The sequence below is a fragment of the Hemitrygon akajei genome, chromosome 10 (assembly GCF_048418815.1).
Source record: "Hemitrygon akajei chromosome 10, sHemAka1.3, whole genome shotgun sequence".
Classification (NCBI taxonomy): Eukaryota; Metazoa; Chordata; class Chondrichthyes; order Myliobatiformes; family Dasyatidae; genus Hemitrygon; species Hemitrygon akajei.
Window position 1 is genome coordinate 103,138,631 of NC_133133.1, and position 17,117 is coordinate 103,155,747.

Consider the following 17,117-nt stretch of genomic DNA (forward strand, 5'->3'; position numbering starts at 1 on the left):
TCCATGTATACAACATCCACTGCCTTCCCTTCATCCACTTTCTTGGTAACTTCCTCAAAAAACTCTAATACATTGGTTAAACATGACCTACCATGCACAAAGCCATGCTGACTTTTTCTATTAAGTCCCTGTCTATCCAAATATTTGTAGATCCTATCTCTTGTTATTCCTTCCAATAATTTAACTACTACCGATGTCAAACTTACCAGCCTATAATTTCCCACCTTACTTTTTGAGCCTTTTTTAAACAATGGAACTACATGAGCTATCCTCCAATCCTCAGGCACCTGACCTGTGGATATTGACATTTTAAATATTTCTGCCAGGGCCCCTGCAATTTCAACACTAGTCTCCTTCAAGGTCCATGGGAATACCCTGTCAGGTCCTGGGGATTTATCTACTCTGATTTGCTTCAAGACAGCAAGCACCTCCTCCTCTTCAATCTGTATAATTTCCATGACCTCCCTACCTGTTTGCCTTGTTTCCATAGACTCCATTCCAGTTTCCTTAGTAAATACAGATGCAAAAAACCCATTTAATATCCCTCCCATTTCTTTTGGTTCCATACACAGCCGACCACTCTGATCTTCAAGAGGACAAATTTTATCCCTTACTATCCTTTTGCTCTTAACATACCTGTAGAAACTCTTAGGATTATCCTTCACTCTGACTGCCAAAGCAACCTCATGTCTTCTTTTAGCCCTCCTGATTTCTTCAGTATTTTCTTACTCTTTTTATACTCCTCAAGCATCTTATTTCCTCCCTGTTGCCTATACATGTTATACATCTCTCTCTTCTTCTTTATCACAGTTCCAATATCCCTCAAGAACTAAGGTTCCTTATTCTTATTCATTTTGCCTTTAACCATGACAGGAACATACAAACTCTGCACTGGCATCCCACTTACCAATCACATCCTTGCCAAAGAACAACCTGTCCCAATCCACACTTTTTAGATCCTTTCTCATTTCTTCAAATTTGGCCTTTTTCCAGTTTAGAACTTCAACCCGAAGACCAGATCTATCTTCATCCATGATCAAGTTGAAACTAACGGCATTATGATCACTGGAACCAAAGTGTTCCCCTACACACACTTCCGTCACCTGTCCTAACTCATTTCCTAAAAGGAGATCTAATATTGCATCCTCCCTAGTTGGTACATCTGTATATTGATTTAGAAAACTTACCTGAACACATTATACAAACTCTAACTCATCTAGACCTTTAACAATATGGGAGTCCCAATCAATGTGTGGAAAATTAAAATCCCCTACAATCACAACTTTCTGGCTCCTGCAGTTGTCTGTTATCTCTCTGCAGATTTGCTCCTCCAATTCTCGCTGACTATTGGGTGGTCTATAATACAACCCTATTAATGTGGTCATACCTTTCCTGTTTCTCAGCTCCACCCATATAGCCTCATTAGACAAGCCCTCTAATCTTTCCCTGACTAGCAAAGCCACTCCCCCCCACCTTTCATCCCTCTGCCTTTATCTCGTCTGAAACATCGGAACCCTGGAACATTGAGCTACCAGTCCTGCCCCTCCTGTAGCCAAGTTTCAGTAATGGCTATGATGTCATAATTCCATGTGTCAATCCAGGCCCTCAGCTCGTCAGCCTTTCCCATAATACTTCTCGCATTGAAATATACACACCTCAGAAGATTATTACCACCACACACGACCTTACTATTTGTGACTTTGCATGAACTACTAACATCATTTATTTTTACCCCCGTTCCACTATCTAATCTGGCACTCTGGTTCCCATTGCCCTGCAAATCTAGTTTAAACCCTCCCCAATAACACTAGCAAACCTCCCTGCAAGTTTTGTATTGAGGAATGGTCTGAAATTCCTCACCATTGTGTAGTATAATCATTCGCTACAGGAAACGGTTGATGGAGGTTATTGCTGCTAAAGGAGGTTCTACCAGTTGTAAATACAAGGGTTCACATACTGTTTCCAGCCTAGATTACGAAAGATGAAACAATGTGTTGAAACAATGAAAGATGAAAGAATTCATCGTTGAACATGAATTAGAACAGAAGTAAGGAGGATTTTTTTTAGTTGGAGTGGTGAATCTGTGGCATGCTCTGCTACAGACTGCAGTGGAGGCCAAGTATGTGGGTATACTTAATGCGGAAATTGATAAATTTCTGATTGGTTGAGGCATCAAGGGATATAATGATCAGACCACATTTTATGAATATTTAATGCAGAAAACCAGGTTCACACACTTTTTCTTGCAGCTGTAAAATTCCATTTGACAGGCACACTAAATGCTCTTGCACTAAAACATCATAGTGCATTGAAGCATCGCGGAGGGAAGGTTGTTTCCTTCTTTTCTTTAACTGATCGGGGAAAGCAGGCTAGACTGCGCAGGAGCGTGACGTAGCGCGCCAAGGTTTAAAAGGGACAGAAAAACTTTCAACAGTCTTTCCAATCGAAGCAAGAGGCTGAGAGTGGAAGACTGAAGCATCGCAGAGGGAAGGTCGTTTTTTTCTTTTCTTTAATTGGTCAGGGAAAAGAGGCTAGGCTGCACAGGCGCATGACGTAGCGCGCCAAGGTTTAAAAGAAAGACCACCATATACAGCGGCCATCGTTGGAGTGGACAGAATCGGAGTGGGACAGCTTTGGCTCAATCAGGCTTCGGCGAGGAACAGGCAGAGGTGAGAGTAGGTTCTGTTAAGTTTCTGTTTTTCGTCTTTTTTTTGTTCATGCCAGGCAGGATGTTGGAATGCTCCTCTTGCAGGATGTGGGAAGTCAGGGAGACCTCCAGTGTCCCTGACAATGATAACTGCAAGAAGTGCATCCAGCTGCAGCTCCTAACAGACTTCGTTAGGGAACTGCAACAGGAGCTGGATGACCTCCGGATCATTCGGGAGACTGAGCAGTTTATAGATAGTAGCTTCCAGGAGGTAGTTACACCAAAGGAACAGGGCACAGGTAATTGGGTTACTGTCAGGCGAGGGAAGGGGAACGGGCAGGTAGTGCGGGGTTCCCCTGTGGCTACTTCCCTCCAAAACAGGTATACTGATTTGGATACTGTTGGGGGGGGGGGGGGGGGGGGGGGATGGCTTACCCGGGACAAGCTGCGGCAGCCAGATCTCTAGCACTGAGTCTGGTTCTGCAGTGCAGAAGGGCGAGAGGAAGAAGAGGAGAGCGGTAGTGATAGGGGACTCCATTGTTAGGGCTACAGACAGGAGATTCTGTGCTCGTGACAGAGACTCCCGGATGGTTTGTTGCCTCCTGGGTGCCAGGGTCAGGGATGTCTCTGATCACGTGCACAGCATTCTGAAGTGGGAGGGTAATCAGCCAGAAGTTATGGTACACATCGGTACCAATAACATAGTAACAATAACAATACCAATAAAGAGTCAGGAGGTCCTGAAGAGTAAGTACAGAGAGCTTGGTAGGAAGTTGAAAAACAGGACCTCAAGGGTAGTAATCTCCGGATTGCTGCCTGTGACATGTGCCAGTGAGGGTAAAAGTAGGATGCTCTGGCAGATGAACACGCGGCTGAGAAACTGGTGTAGGGGGTAGGGTTTCAGATTTCTAGATCATTGGGACCTCTTCTGGGGCAGGTGGGACCTGTACAAGAGAGAAGGGTACACCTGAACTACAAGGGGACCAATATACTTGCAGGAATGTTTGCTACTGTTATTGGGGAGGGTTTAAACTAGATCTGCAGGGGGATGGGAACCAGAGTGCCAGAGTAGATAGTGGAATGGGGGTAAAAATAAATGATGTAAGTAGTTCATGCAAAGTCACAAATAGTAAGGTTGTGTGTGGTGGTAATAATCTTCTGAGGTGTGTATATTTCAATGCGAGGAGTATTGTGAGAAATGCAGACGAGCTGAGGGCCTGGATTGACACGTGGAATTATGACATCATAGCCATTACTGAAACTTGGCTACAGGAGGGGCAGGACTGGCAGCTCAATGTTCCAGGGTTCCAATGTTTCAGACGTGATAGAGGCAGAGGGATGAAGGGTGGGGGGGGGGGGGGGGGGTGGCTTTGCTAGTCAGGGAAACTGTTACAGCAGTGCTTTGGCAGGACAGATTAGAGGGCTTGTCTAATGAGGCCATATGGGTGGAGCTGAGAAACAGGAATTAATAGGGTTGTATTATAGACCACCCAATAGTCAGCGAGAATTGGAGGAGCAAATCTGCAGAGAGATAACAGACAACTGCAGGAGACAGAAAGTTGTGATTGTAGGGGATTTTAATTTTCCACACATTGATTGGGACTCCCATACTGTTAAAGGTCTAGATGGGCTAGAGTTCGTGAAATGTGTTCAGGAAAGTTTTCTAAATCAATATACAGATGTACCAACTAGGGAGGATGCAATATTAGATCTCCTATTAGGAAATGAGTTAGGGCAGGTGACATAAGTGTGTGTAGGGGAACACTTCGGTTCCAGTGATCATAACGTCGCTAGTTTCAACTTGATCATGGATAAAGACAGATCTGGTCCTCGGGTTGAAGTTCTAAACTGGAAAAAGGCCAAATTTGAAGAAATGAGAAAGGATCTAAAAAGCGTAGATTGGGACAGGTTGTTCTCTGGCAAGGATGGGACTGGTAAGTGGGAGGCCTTCAAAGGAGAAATTTTGAGAGTGCAGAGTTTGTATGTTCCTGTCAGGGTTAAAGGCAAAATGAATAAGAATAAGGAACCTTAGTTCTCGAGGGATATTGGAACTGTGATAAAGAAGAGAGAGATGTACAACATGTGTAGGTGACAGGGAGGAAATAAGATGCTTGAGGAGTATAAAAAGAGTAAGAAAATACTTAAGAAATCAGGAGGGCTAAAAGAAGACATGAGGTTGCTTTGGCAGTCAGAGTGAAGGATAATCCCAAGAGCTTCTACAGGTATGTTAAGAGCAAAAGGATAGTAAGGGATAAAATTTGTCCTCTTGAAGATCAGAGTGGTCGGCTATGTATGGAACCAAAAGAAATGGGAGGGATATTAAATGGGTTTTTTGCATCTGTATTTACTAAGGAAACTGGAATGGAGTCTATGGAAACAAGGCAAACAGGTAGGGAGGTCATGGAACTTATACAGATTGAAGAGGAGGAGGTGCTTGCTGTCATGAAGCAAATCAGAGTAGATAAATCCCCAGGACCTGACAGGGTATTCCCATGGACCTTGAAGGAGACTAGTGTTGAAATTGCAGGGGCCCTGGCAGAAATACTTAAAATGTCGATATCCCGGGTCAGGTGCCTGAGGATTGGAGGATAACTCATGCAGTTCCATTGTTTAAAAAAGGCTCAAAAAGTAAGGCGGGAAATTATAGGCTGGTAAGTTTGACATCGGTAGTAGTTAAATTATTGGAAGGAATAACGAGATAGGATCTACAAATATTTGGATAGACAGGGACTTATTAGAAACAGTCAGCATGGCTTTGTGCGTGGTAGGTCATGTTTAACCAATGTATTAGAGTTTTTTGAGGAAGTTACCAGGAAAGTGGATGAAGGGAAGGCAGTGGATGTTGTATACATGGACTTCAGTAAGGCCTTTGACAAGGTCCTGCATGGGAGGTTAGTTAGGAAGATTCAGTCGCTAGGTATACATGGAGAGATAGTAAATTGGATTAGACATTGGCTCAATGGAAGAAGCCAGAGAGTGGTAGTGGAGGATTGCTACTCTGAGTGGAGGCCTGTGACTAGTGGTGTGCCACAGGGATCAGTGCTAGGTCCAATACAAGGTAAATGGTAGGACACTGAGGAGTGCAGTAGAACAGAGGGATCTGGGAGTACAGATACATAATTCCCTAAAAGTGCATCACAAGCAGATAGGGCGTAGAGAGAGCTTTTGGTACATTGGCCTTTATAAATCAAAGTATTGAGTATAAGAGTTGGAATGTAATGGTGAGGTTGTATAAGATATTGGTGAGACCAAATTTGGAGTATTGTGTGCAGTTTTGGTCACCTAATTACAGGAAGGATAGTATTAAGGTTGAAAGAGTGCAGAGAAGGTTTACAAGGATGTTGCCGGGACTTGAGAATCTGAGTTACAGAGAAAGGTTGAATAGGTAAGGACTTTATTCCTTGGAGCGTAGGAGAATGAGGGGTGATTTGATAGAGGTGTATAAATTTATGATGAGTATAGTTAGAGTGAATGTAAGCAGGCCTTTTCCACTGAGGCTAGGGGAGAAAAAAAACAGGTCATGGGTTAAGGGTGAAGGGGAAAAAGTTTAAAGGGAACATTAAGGGGGGCTCTTCACGCAGAGAGCAGTGGGAGTGTGGAATAAGCTGCCAGATGAAGTGGTGAATGTGGGCTCAGTTTTGACATTTAAGAAAAACTTGGAAAGGTATATGGATGAGAGTGGTTTGGAGGGATATGGCCCAGATGCAGGTCAGTGGGACCAGGCAGAAAAATGGTTTGGCACAGCCGCGAAGGGCGAAAAGGCCTGTTCGGTAATGTTCTATCGTTCTAACTACAGCATGCTCTATCACCAAATAGTGTCATAAGAGCAATATCGTGGAAGCAACAGCACTACACAGACATTTTGCCAGGATTGCAGCAGTTTAGGAAGGTCGCCAATTCTCTACCTCACTGGCATGACTAATTCTCAGGGGCACTTAGGAACAGGCAATTGATGCTGGTCCTGCCAACAACACGCAAATCATGAAAGAGAAAAATTTGCATTACAAATAATCAAGATGCAAAAATCCTTCAATGTTTAGATTAGTAAAGAAATCAGCAAAATTATAAAGCAATTATTTGCATGAATAAACACTTCTCAGATTTCCAGCTGAGTACAGGTATTGATTACAACCAACGTTTTGATGACACATTGTACCATCTTCAGGGATCATGCCCAGGCAGGATAGCCAGGAACCTGAAGAAATAATGGATTAATACCATCCACAAACCCGTAAGGAAACTCAAATCACAGCTCATGCAGGTAAAAGATGACCTGGGACTCAAGTTGCCTGAAGCTTACATGATTCCCCATGAATGCAGAGCAGCGTATATTGGTCAGACACGATGGAAACCCACATCAAGGAACAAAGGAGGTTTGGAATACCTGGAGAAATCGGCAGTAGCAGAACACTGAACTCGCAATGACCACAGGATTGTCTTCAACAGCGCAAAGTTTTGCGCCAATGGCTTTTGGTATATTGGAAGGAATAACGAGGCTGGGTTAATTGCTGGAATAATTGGCTGGGTAAAGGAAGCCATTGAAATAAAACTGGAGGAAAAGAATTCTAACAAAGACAAAGGTCTCGCTCCAAGGACTGGAATTCATTTGTAAACAATGTGGAAGAACGGAGACCTTATTGGACAAGGACTAACCACTCAAGAGGGATGGACTACAAGGGTATAAATATCACCAGACTCGACATGCCTAGGCATCATCCCTGACGAAGATCATGGAGTTTGTCATCAAAAAGCCAGTTATAGTTGATACCTGTACCCAGCTGGAAGCACGAGAAGAGTTTATTCGTCCTATAGACCAGGAATGCACTAGATACTTTGTTTTATATGGTTGGCTATTTGGTCCATCAATTTCATTGTGGCTGTCAGAACAATCCATCCATGTGCTTTCTTCTCTGTAGACTGCTTTCTGTCTCTCACCAAAGTTACAAACACAAACTGAATGCCTGTCATTTTGTCCAGAGAGACAAATGAGATTGCATACTTTTGGCAAGTAACAGGATATTGGTCACTAAGATTAATGGGACAAATGATCACAGTAACTGACAAGATCACACCCAGATTAACTAAATAGCTTTCCCATGCAAGAAAACAATGACAAATGAAAATTAACTGGCATGTGAGACCTCTGTGTTACAGAAGTTGGTCCTTACATAATTCACAAATCACTCCCAAAACAACCTGGCCTAAGAATAAAGATCTGTACTTAATTTATGTGAAAATAACAATTGAGCACAAATTCTTGATGCAAACGCAGATGATGCAGCTTCATGTTACGGAATATCATAATACAAAGTATTATGAAGGAACATAACACAAGGGTCTCCTGTTATACAAGTTCAGAGAATCCAACTTGCCCCCCCCACCAATAAGTCTTCAATACAAAATAAAACTGTGACTCCTGTTGATTTCTGTTCAAATTAACTGCAAAATCCAAGAGGAATTTTTCTTTGAAATAAAAATCATTTTTCCAAGCTTTAAACCATTCTCACCTTCTTTTGCTTCCTTTACTTTCCCAAGGCATAAACGGGCAGTTCCTCTACGTGCGAAGGCTTTGGAATAAGTATTGTCCAATGAGATTGCTTGGCTGCAGTCAGCTTCTGCCTCTGCAAACCTAAAGAGTGTCATTAAGTGGCTCAAAAGTGTTATAACAATTGGTTGTGAAAGAAGACATTTTCTTTGCTGTCTTAAGAATATGCTTAATATTGCATGAGTACCTCAAAATATTTTATTTCAAACCATATGTATTTATGAATAAATAATCTCTCTACATATTGCCAGATTTTAGGAAGCTGAACATTAATTACAATTGATTTGAACCAAATATAGTATCAATAATAACTAAAAATAGGTCGACATCAACAAACTAGAGTTCATCACAGAGGAGAATGAAAAAGGTGCGTGTTTTTTCAGATAGTTAGTCTCACATGGACAAGGATATCAAACTGTATCTCACAATCCATTTAACCTAATGCATTTGTTTCTACATTTTCCCTCAATTCAGATACAACTTAAAGAAAACTAATAGTCTTAGACAAACACTGCTGTGTGTGCATTTGTTTTAGATCATCCCAATGATTAACCTTCTAAATTTGATGAGATTATAAAATATCATATTTGAGAAAGCTTTGCCTGAATGGTTGCTATTTCAACGATTAGACTCAAAACTCAGAATTAATATGGATTTGAAAATATTTAAAATTTAAACTTACAGTAATACTATTTCATTTGATTAGAGTACTTATAGAATATCAACAATTATCATGATAGATTTAAGGCAACACTAATTTTAACTAAATTAAATAACTATTTTTAGTTAGAGATACAACATGGTAACAGGCCAATAAACCTAACACTGTGGGAGGAAGCAGGAGCATCTGGAGGAAACCCACATGGACACAGGTAAAAACTCCATAAGGTATAGGATGTAGCAGAATTGGCCATTTGGCCCATCGAGTCTGCTCCACCATTTCATCATTGCTGATCCAATTTACCTCTAAACCCCAATCTCCTACCCCATATCCCTTCATGCCCTAACCAATCAGAATCTATCAAACTCTGCCTTAAACAAACATAAAGACTTGGCTTCCACATCAAAGAATTCCACAGGTTCACCACTCGATAGGCTTCAATGAATTCTAATGAGTACAGGTCCAGAGCCATCAAAGGCTCTTCACACAACAAACCATTCAATCCTAGAATAATTTTCATGAACCTCATTTGAACCTTCTCCAGTTTCAGCGCATCCTTTCTTCACCAAGGGCCCAAACCTGCTCACAATACGCCAAGTGAGGCCCCACCAGTTCTTTATAAAACCTCAACATTACATCCTTGCTTTTATATTCTGACTCAAGGCTAACATTGCATTTAGAATTAGAATTTAAATAAACTGTCCCATAGCCTGTTGGTCCAGACTTCAATGTTGCGGTAGCGTTTGCCAGAAGTAAGCAGCTAAAATGGTTTATGGTTGTGGTGACTGGCGTCCCCAATAATCTTCCAGACCTTCTTTCTGCACCTATAAATGTCCTTAATGGAGGGAAGTTCACATCCACAGATGACAGTACCAGTCTGCAGTGCCCAGCGATCAAGGTTAGTACAGTTCCCATACCAGACGGTGATACGGCCAGTCAGTATGCTCCCAATGGTGCTCCTGTAAAAGGTCTTGGGGATTTGGGGACCCATGCCAAGCTTCTTCAGTCACCTGAGGTGGAAGAAACGCTGTTGGGCTTTTTTTTTGCCACAAGGCTGATGTGCAGAGTCCAGATGAGATCTTCGGTCATGTGTATACCAAGGAACTTGAAACTATTCACCCTTGCAGTTGATGTTGATGTTGATTGGGCTGAACCTGTCTCCAATCCTCCCATAATCCACGATCAGCTCTTTTGTTTTTTGGGCATTGAAGGAGAGGTTGTTATCTTGGCACCACTGTGTCAGGGTGTCAACGTCTCCTCTGTAGGCTGTCTCATCACCATTAGAAATAAGCTCGACCAAAGTCGTATTATCTGTGAATTTGATCAGCAGATTGTAGTTGTGTGTGGCAGTAGAGACGTGGGTGTAAAGGAAGTAGAGAAGGGGACTCAGGACACAACCCTGGGGGACACCTGTGTTGAGAGAGGTGAGGAGCCCATCCTTACCACCTGCCAATAATCCGATAGGAAGTCTAGGATCCAACTGCACAAGATGTGGTGCAGGCTGAGGTCCCCAAGCTTCCTGCCAAGTGTGGAGAGAATTATGACGTTAAAGGCTGAACTGTAGTCCAGGAACTACATTTTAATATACAGTCGGCCCTCCTTATCTGTGAATTCAACCAACCGTGAATCTCGAAAACCCGGAAGTGCTCTTCCAGCACTTGTTGTTCGAGCATGTACAGATTTTTTTTCTTGTCATTATTCCCTAAACAATACAGTATAACAACTATTTTACATAGCATTTACATTGTATTAGGTATTATAAGTAATCTAGAGATGAGTTAAAATATACGGGAGGATGTTCTCTTCCTAAGTAAGTCGGAACAGGTATATCTGGTGTTATTAAGTGTCAGTTACTCAAACATTTGTCTTAGTATATAGTATATATTTTACCTTTCTATGCATATAAAACACTTAAGAACGTATGTTTCAGCGCCGGACTCAGGAACCGCTCCCGAATGCGAGCAAGTGACAGACAGCTTTCGAGGGCGCTTTCCATCCGTGACGGGTTGATGTGGAGGATCAAAAACTCAAAACCCCAAAACCCAATAATTAAACCACTGCGTTGCTTAGTAATAATTGTAGCTTTCATCGGGGCAGGGCCTTTCTCACTTTATCTTTAAAATTGTTCCGATCATTGACCGACGTAGCCTAAAACTTTTCCAGTGACCAATGGCGTTTCACCTCTTTCCGATCATTTTATTATTTCCACTTTATTTTCAATCGTGATCGTGATTATTTTCATGAACAGAAACACTGCGAATTCAGAACTGCGCTGGGTCCTAATGTACATCGCACTAAGACAGGTTAAATAAGGTCTGGGGTTCCGCTGGGTCCTATGGTCCACGATATTGAGACAGGTTGAATAAGGGACTTGAGCATTCGCGTTTTTTTGGTATCCGCGAGGGGTCCTGGAACCAATCCCTTGCAGATAAGTAGAGCTGACTGTATACATCACTCTTCTCCAGGTGAGTGAGGACGGTGTGCAATGCCGTAGCTATGGACGGTTCCGTCAGTAGGCGAATTGCCTTCCTCAGACTCAACCTGCAAATTAACATTTAGGGAATCCTGCACGAGGACTCCCAAGTTCCTCTGCGCCTCCATTTTTGTATTTTCTCCCCATTTAAAAAAAATAGTTAACCTTTCATTAAAAAGTTAACCTTTCATTCCTTCTACCACAGTGCATGACCATACACTTCCCAACAGTGTGTTCCATCTGCCATTTCCTTGCCCATTTTTCTCGTTTGTCTAAGTCCTTCTGTAGCCTACTTTCTCAAAGCTACCTGTCCCTCCACCTATCATCACATTCTCAGCAGGCTTTGCAACAGAGCCATCAATTCCATCATCCAAATTATTGACATATAATGAGAAAAAGAACTGGTCGCAACGCAGACTCCTGTGAAACATCACTAGTCACCGGCAGCCAACTGGAAAAGGTTCCCTTTATTCCCGCTCTTTACCTCTGCCAATCAGCCACTGCTTTATCCAAGCCAGAACCTTTCCTGTAATACCAGACACATAGCTTTTTAAGCAGCCTCATGTGTGGCACCTTGTCAAAGGCCTTCTGAAACCGCAAGTACACAACATCAATCAATTTTCCTTTGTCTCTCCTGCTTGTTATTTCTGGAAAGAATTCCAATAGAATTGTCAGGCAAGATTTTCCCTTGAGGAAACCATGCTCAATGTTGCCTATTTTATCATGTGCCTCCAACTGCCCTAAGACCTCATCCTTAATAATCGTCTCCAACATCTTCCCAACCACTGAGGACAGACTAGCTGGCCTAGTTTCCTTTCCTCTACCTGTCTTCCTTCTTAAGGAGTAGAGTGACATTTGCAATCTTCCAGCCTTCCAGAACCATTCCAGAGTCTAGCTATTTTAGAAAGATCATTACAAATGCCTCCACAATCTCTTCAGCCACCTCTTTCAGAACACTAGCACGTACACCATCTGGTCCAGGTGACCGTCAGTCCTTTCAGTTTCCCGAGAACTTTCTCTCTAGTAATGGTAACTTCACACACTTCATGCCCCCTGACACCTAGAACTTCCACCATCTGCTAGTGCCTTCCACAGTGAAGAACAATGCAAAATACTTATTCAGTTCGTCCATCATTTCCTTGTCCCCAGTTGCAAACTCTCCAGCATCGTTTTCCAGCAGTCTGAGATCCACTCTTGCCTCTCTTTTTCACTTCAACTAACAGAAGAATCTTTTGGTATCCTCTTCTACTTTATTGGCTAGCTTACTTTATCTTCTTAATGACTTTTAGTTCCTTTCTCTTGGTTATTAAAAGCTTCCCAATTTTCTGCCTTCTCACTAATTTTTGTTCTGGTATATGTCCTCTCTTTGGCTTTGACTTTCTTGTTAGCCACGGTTGTGTCATCTTGCCTTTAGAAATTCCACCTCCTGGAACCCAGTACCAACTTGATTTTCCCAATCTACCTGAATATTGAAATCCTCCATGACAACTGTAACACTGCCCTTTTGGCATGCATTTTTTACCTCTCATTATAACTTGTGGACCACATTGTTAGTACTGTTTGTGGGTCTGTATACAACTCCCATCAGGGTCTTTTTACCCTTGCAGTTCCTTAGCTTTATCCACAATGATTCAACACCTTCCATCCTTTTTATGATACTTCATTGTTTATCAACAGAACACCACACCCTCTGCTTCCTGACTGTCCTTTCTCTACAATGTGCATCCTTGGACATTAAGCTCCCAGCTATAGTCTTTCATCCACGATTCAGTAATGCTTACAACATCATATTGCCAATTTGCAACTGTCCTACAAGTTCATTACCATATTCCACATACCGTACACATTCAAAAACAGTCCTATATTCACCTTTTTAAATTTTTTCCCACCTTTGACATTGCAACTCATCCGGTTGGCTGCAATTTTGTCCCATCTATAGCCTCTCCTTAGTATACATTGTCTCTGTTTGTAAACCAGCTACCTCCTCTTCAGCACTATCATTCACCTTCCCTACGATACTTCCTGCATTGAAATACACGCAGCTCAGGACACCAGTTACACCATGCTCAACCGTTTGATTCCTAAATTTGTCTGTGGTCTTACCAACATCTACCTCCACAGCCACTCCACAAACTGTACTGGCATTCTGGTTCCCACCCCCCTGCAATTCTAGTTTAAACTCCACTGCGCAGCATTAACAATTCTTCTTGCTAGGATATTAGTCCCACTCCTGTTCAAATCATCCCTACTGTACAAGGTTCCACCTTCCCTGGAAGATGATCCGAAAATCTAATGTCCTCTCTCCTAAAGCAACTCCTTAGCCATGTATTAAACTGTATAAACTTCCTAGTTCTGGTCTCACTAGCATATGCCATTGGTAGCAACCTTGAGATCACAACCCTGGAGGTCTTGCCCTTTAACTTAGTACCTAACTCCCTGATCTCTCCATGCAGAACCTCGACACTTGTCCTATCCATGCTATTGGTACCTACATGGACCACAACTTCTGGCTGTTTACTCTTCCACTTAAGAATGCTGTGGACTTGATCCGAGATATCACAGGCCCTGGCACCCAGGAGGCAAAATAGTATCTGGAATTCTCCTTCTCACCCACCGAACCTCCTGTTTGTTCCCCTTACTAACGAATTCCCTCTCACCACAGCATGCCTCTTCTCCCTTTTCCCTTCTGAGTTAGAGGCAGACTCAGTGCCAGAGACCAAACCACTGTGACTTTCCTCTGTTAGGTCATTCCCCCCCCTCCCCTCCACAGTATCCAAAGTGATATATCTGTTGTTGAGGAGGATGGTCACAGGGGTACTCTAATGGCTTCTTAACCTCTTTCCCCTTCCTTATCTTCACCCAGTTTCCTATATCCTGCACCTTGGGGTAACTACCTCTTTATATTTCCTATCTTTCACTCCCTCAGCCCCCCAAATGATCCGCAGTTCCAGCTTCAGCTCCAACTCCTTAACATGGTTTGTTAAAAGCTGCAGCTGGATACAGTTCTCACAGTTGTAGTCATCAGGGACACTGAATGTCTCCCTGCCTTCCCACATCCTGCAAGAAGAGCGTTCAACTATCCTTCCTGGCATCTCTACCACCCTGAGCAGATGTAAAGAGAGCTTTACTTTCCTTTGATTTCGCTAAATGAAGCCTCTCTTCACTGAAACCTTGAAGAGCCTCAGTCTCAAGATCACCACTCTGTCTCTGTCAACTCAGACGACAGCTGCTGTGACGATGGCTGCTGTGCTTGCCCCGCCTTCCTTTAAGTTGCTGTTACTTATCAATCTCAACTGCTGATTGGTCATTGGTCAAAGCTCTTTTTCACTGTAGCGACCCACTGTTGCCTTTCCTACTCGGGCCTTAAACTCCTTACAAACTGTGGCAGAATTGAATCCAAGTTGCTAGTATTGTAATAATGTTACATTAACTGTTATGTTACTGGACTGCCCTAACATCTTACATGTTTAAAGCAAAACTTACTTTTCAAGCTTCAGAAAAGCCATAGCCCGGTTAGCTGGTAAAAGTACATTGGTGCCATCGGCTGTCATCCCTTTGGTGTAGCATTCAATTGCTTCTAAATACTTGCCTTGCTTAAAATAATCGTTGCCCTGTAATGAAACCATTTACATTTTTGTCTTTAAAATGACTGAATTGTAGTGAATAGAATACACTTCAGAGCAAAAGATTCACAACTTTTATTGTACGTTAAATGTTAACTTTCCTACTCGGGCTCTCTACAATTTCAGTTACCACATGCCACAGGCGGATGACAAAACTACGCTGATAGTTTGCATGTATTCAGATTAGTGAGTTGGAATTATACTACACACTCATGGTGTTGCACATTAGTGTCAAACTAAAAGTTACAATTAGTGGATTTCTTCAAATATAAACTATTAAATTGCATGATATTAAACCTGGAATCAAACTGGACAACCCGAGTATTTCAATTGCAGGACTAGTTAAACCTAGCCATTTTGGATGGCATTTTAAAATCTTGTCATCATTGGTCATTAACATACCAAGTCTTTCTCAAAAATGGCTTGCTGCTTTGCTTGTGTTTCGGTCACTCTCTTTTCTTCACCGGCATTCAGCTTTTCATTGTTTAACCAATTCTGATCTTTAACAGACTTTGTTGGATCTAAAGCCTAGTGAAAAAAGCACATACACACATTGAAATGCGTGAGGGGACCATCAGACAAAATGACTTGTGCTTGTTTCATGTTTCAGTAACTCTGCCCTTGTACTTATTGCATAATGCAAATCCAGTTTGTAGCTTCCAAAAATCATCACAATTTCTTTTGTTTTAGGTAAAATGTGTAATTACAGTCGGCCCTCCTTATCCGCGAGTTCCGCATCCATAAATTCAACCAACCGCGAATCTCGAAAACCCAGAAGTGTTCTTCCAGCACTTGTTGTTCGAGTATGTACAGATTTTTTTTCTTGTTATTATTCCCTAAACAATGCAGCATAACAACAATTTTACATAGCATTTACTTTGTATTAGGTACTATAAGTAATCTAGAGATGATTTAAAGTATATGGGAGGATGTGCGTGGGTTATTGTGGATCGGGATCGAAAAAAATCTGAAGTTCTCTTACTAAGTAAGTCGGAACAGGTACATCCGATATTATTTAGCATAAGTTAGTCAAATGTTTGTCTTAGTATATAGCATATATTTTACCTTTCTATGCATATAAAACACTTAAGAACGTATGTTTTAGCGCCGGGCTTGGGAACGTAAGTTCCCGAGTGCAAGCCAGTGACAGACTACTTCCGAGCGCGCTCTCCATCCGTGCCTGGTTGATGTGGAGGTTCAAAAACTCAAAACCCCAAAACCCAATAATTAAACCACTGTGTTCCTTAGTAATAATTGTAGCTTTCATCAGGGCAGGGCCTTTCTCACTTTATCCTTTAAAATTGTTCCGATCGTTAACCAACATAGCCTAACGCTTTTACAATGACGGATGGCGTTTCACCTTGTTCCAATCACTTTATTATTTCCACTTTATTTTCAATTGTGATCATGATTATTTTCGTGAACCGACACACTGCGGATTCAGAGCTCCGCTGCCGGGTCCTCATGTTCACTGCACTGAGGCAGGTTAAATAAGGTCTGGGGTTCTGCTGGGTCCTAAGGTCCACGGCATTGGGACAGGTTGAATAAGGGACTTGAGCATCCGCGGTTTTTTGGTATCCACAAGGGGTCCTGCAACCAATCCCTCGCGGATAAGGAAGGCCGACTGCACTGCTATTCTTCATGTTTAAGAGAGGAAGACCTTGGAGAAGTATTCAAGAAAGCAAAATACTTTGATCACACTCAGAATATTATACAGATTCCCTGAGAAATGTTGAGGCTACCAAGCAGTTCTCTAACTACACACAGAAGATTTAGATGCTACAACCTGAAAAAAAAAACTGTTGGGGGAACTCAGTGGGTCAATCACCTTGCAAGAGTTCCTATAAAGCGTTCAGTCCTAGAGCTTACATTCTCAGTTACTGTAAACAGCAAGAAACAGGATAAGACCAAGATTCTTAAATCAGACTGGAGAATCTCCATAGAATCTAAATCAGGAATCAGAAAATACATTAGATCATACATTATTAACAATTTAGTATATAGCTGATGCCATTGGGATAAATAACAAAAGTTTGCCCTTTTAAAGTCAATGCTGCCTCTCATTCCCACAGAAAGAATTGTTCAGACCAAGGGAAAGTGTATTCATTTTTTACACAAGGAAAATTTCACAATCTGTTTCTGAATACACCAACCCTAATTTTTCCTCG

At 42.0% G+C, this 17,117-nt stretch overlaps 1 protein-coding gene across 2 annotated transcripts in view; it reads right to left on the reverse strand.

Moving 5' to 3' along the window:
• rpap3 (RNA polymerase II associated protein 3) overlaps positions 1-17,117 on the reverse strand; it is a 74,610-nt gene that overhangs the window by 39,641 nt on the left and 17,852 nt on the right. For both annotated transcript variants that reach the window (XM_073058720.1, XM_073058719.1), the window contains exons 7-9: positions 15,352-15,477; positions 14,810-14,937; positions 8,155-8,276 (exon numbers count right to left, since the gene is read on the reverse strand). In XM_073058720.1, the coding sequence (XP_072914821.1) occupies positions 8,155-8,276; positions 14,810-14,937; positions 15,352-15,477 (376 nt within the window). The remainder of the gene's footprint in view (positions 1-8,154; positions 8,277-14,809; positions 14,938-15,351; positions 15,478-17,117) is intronic.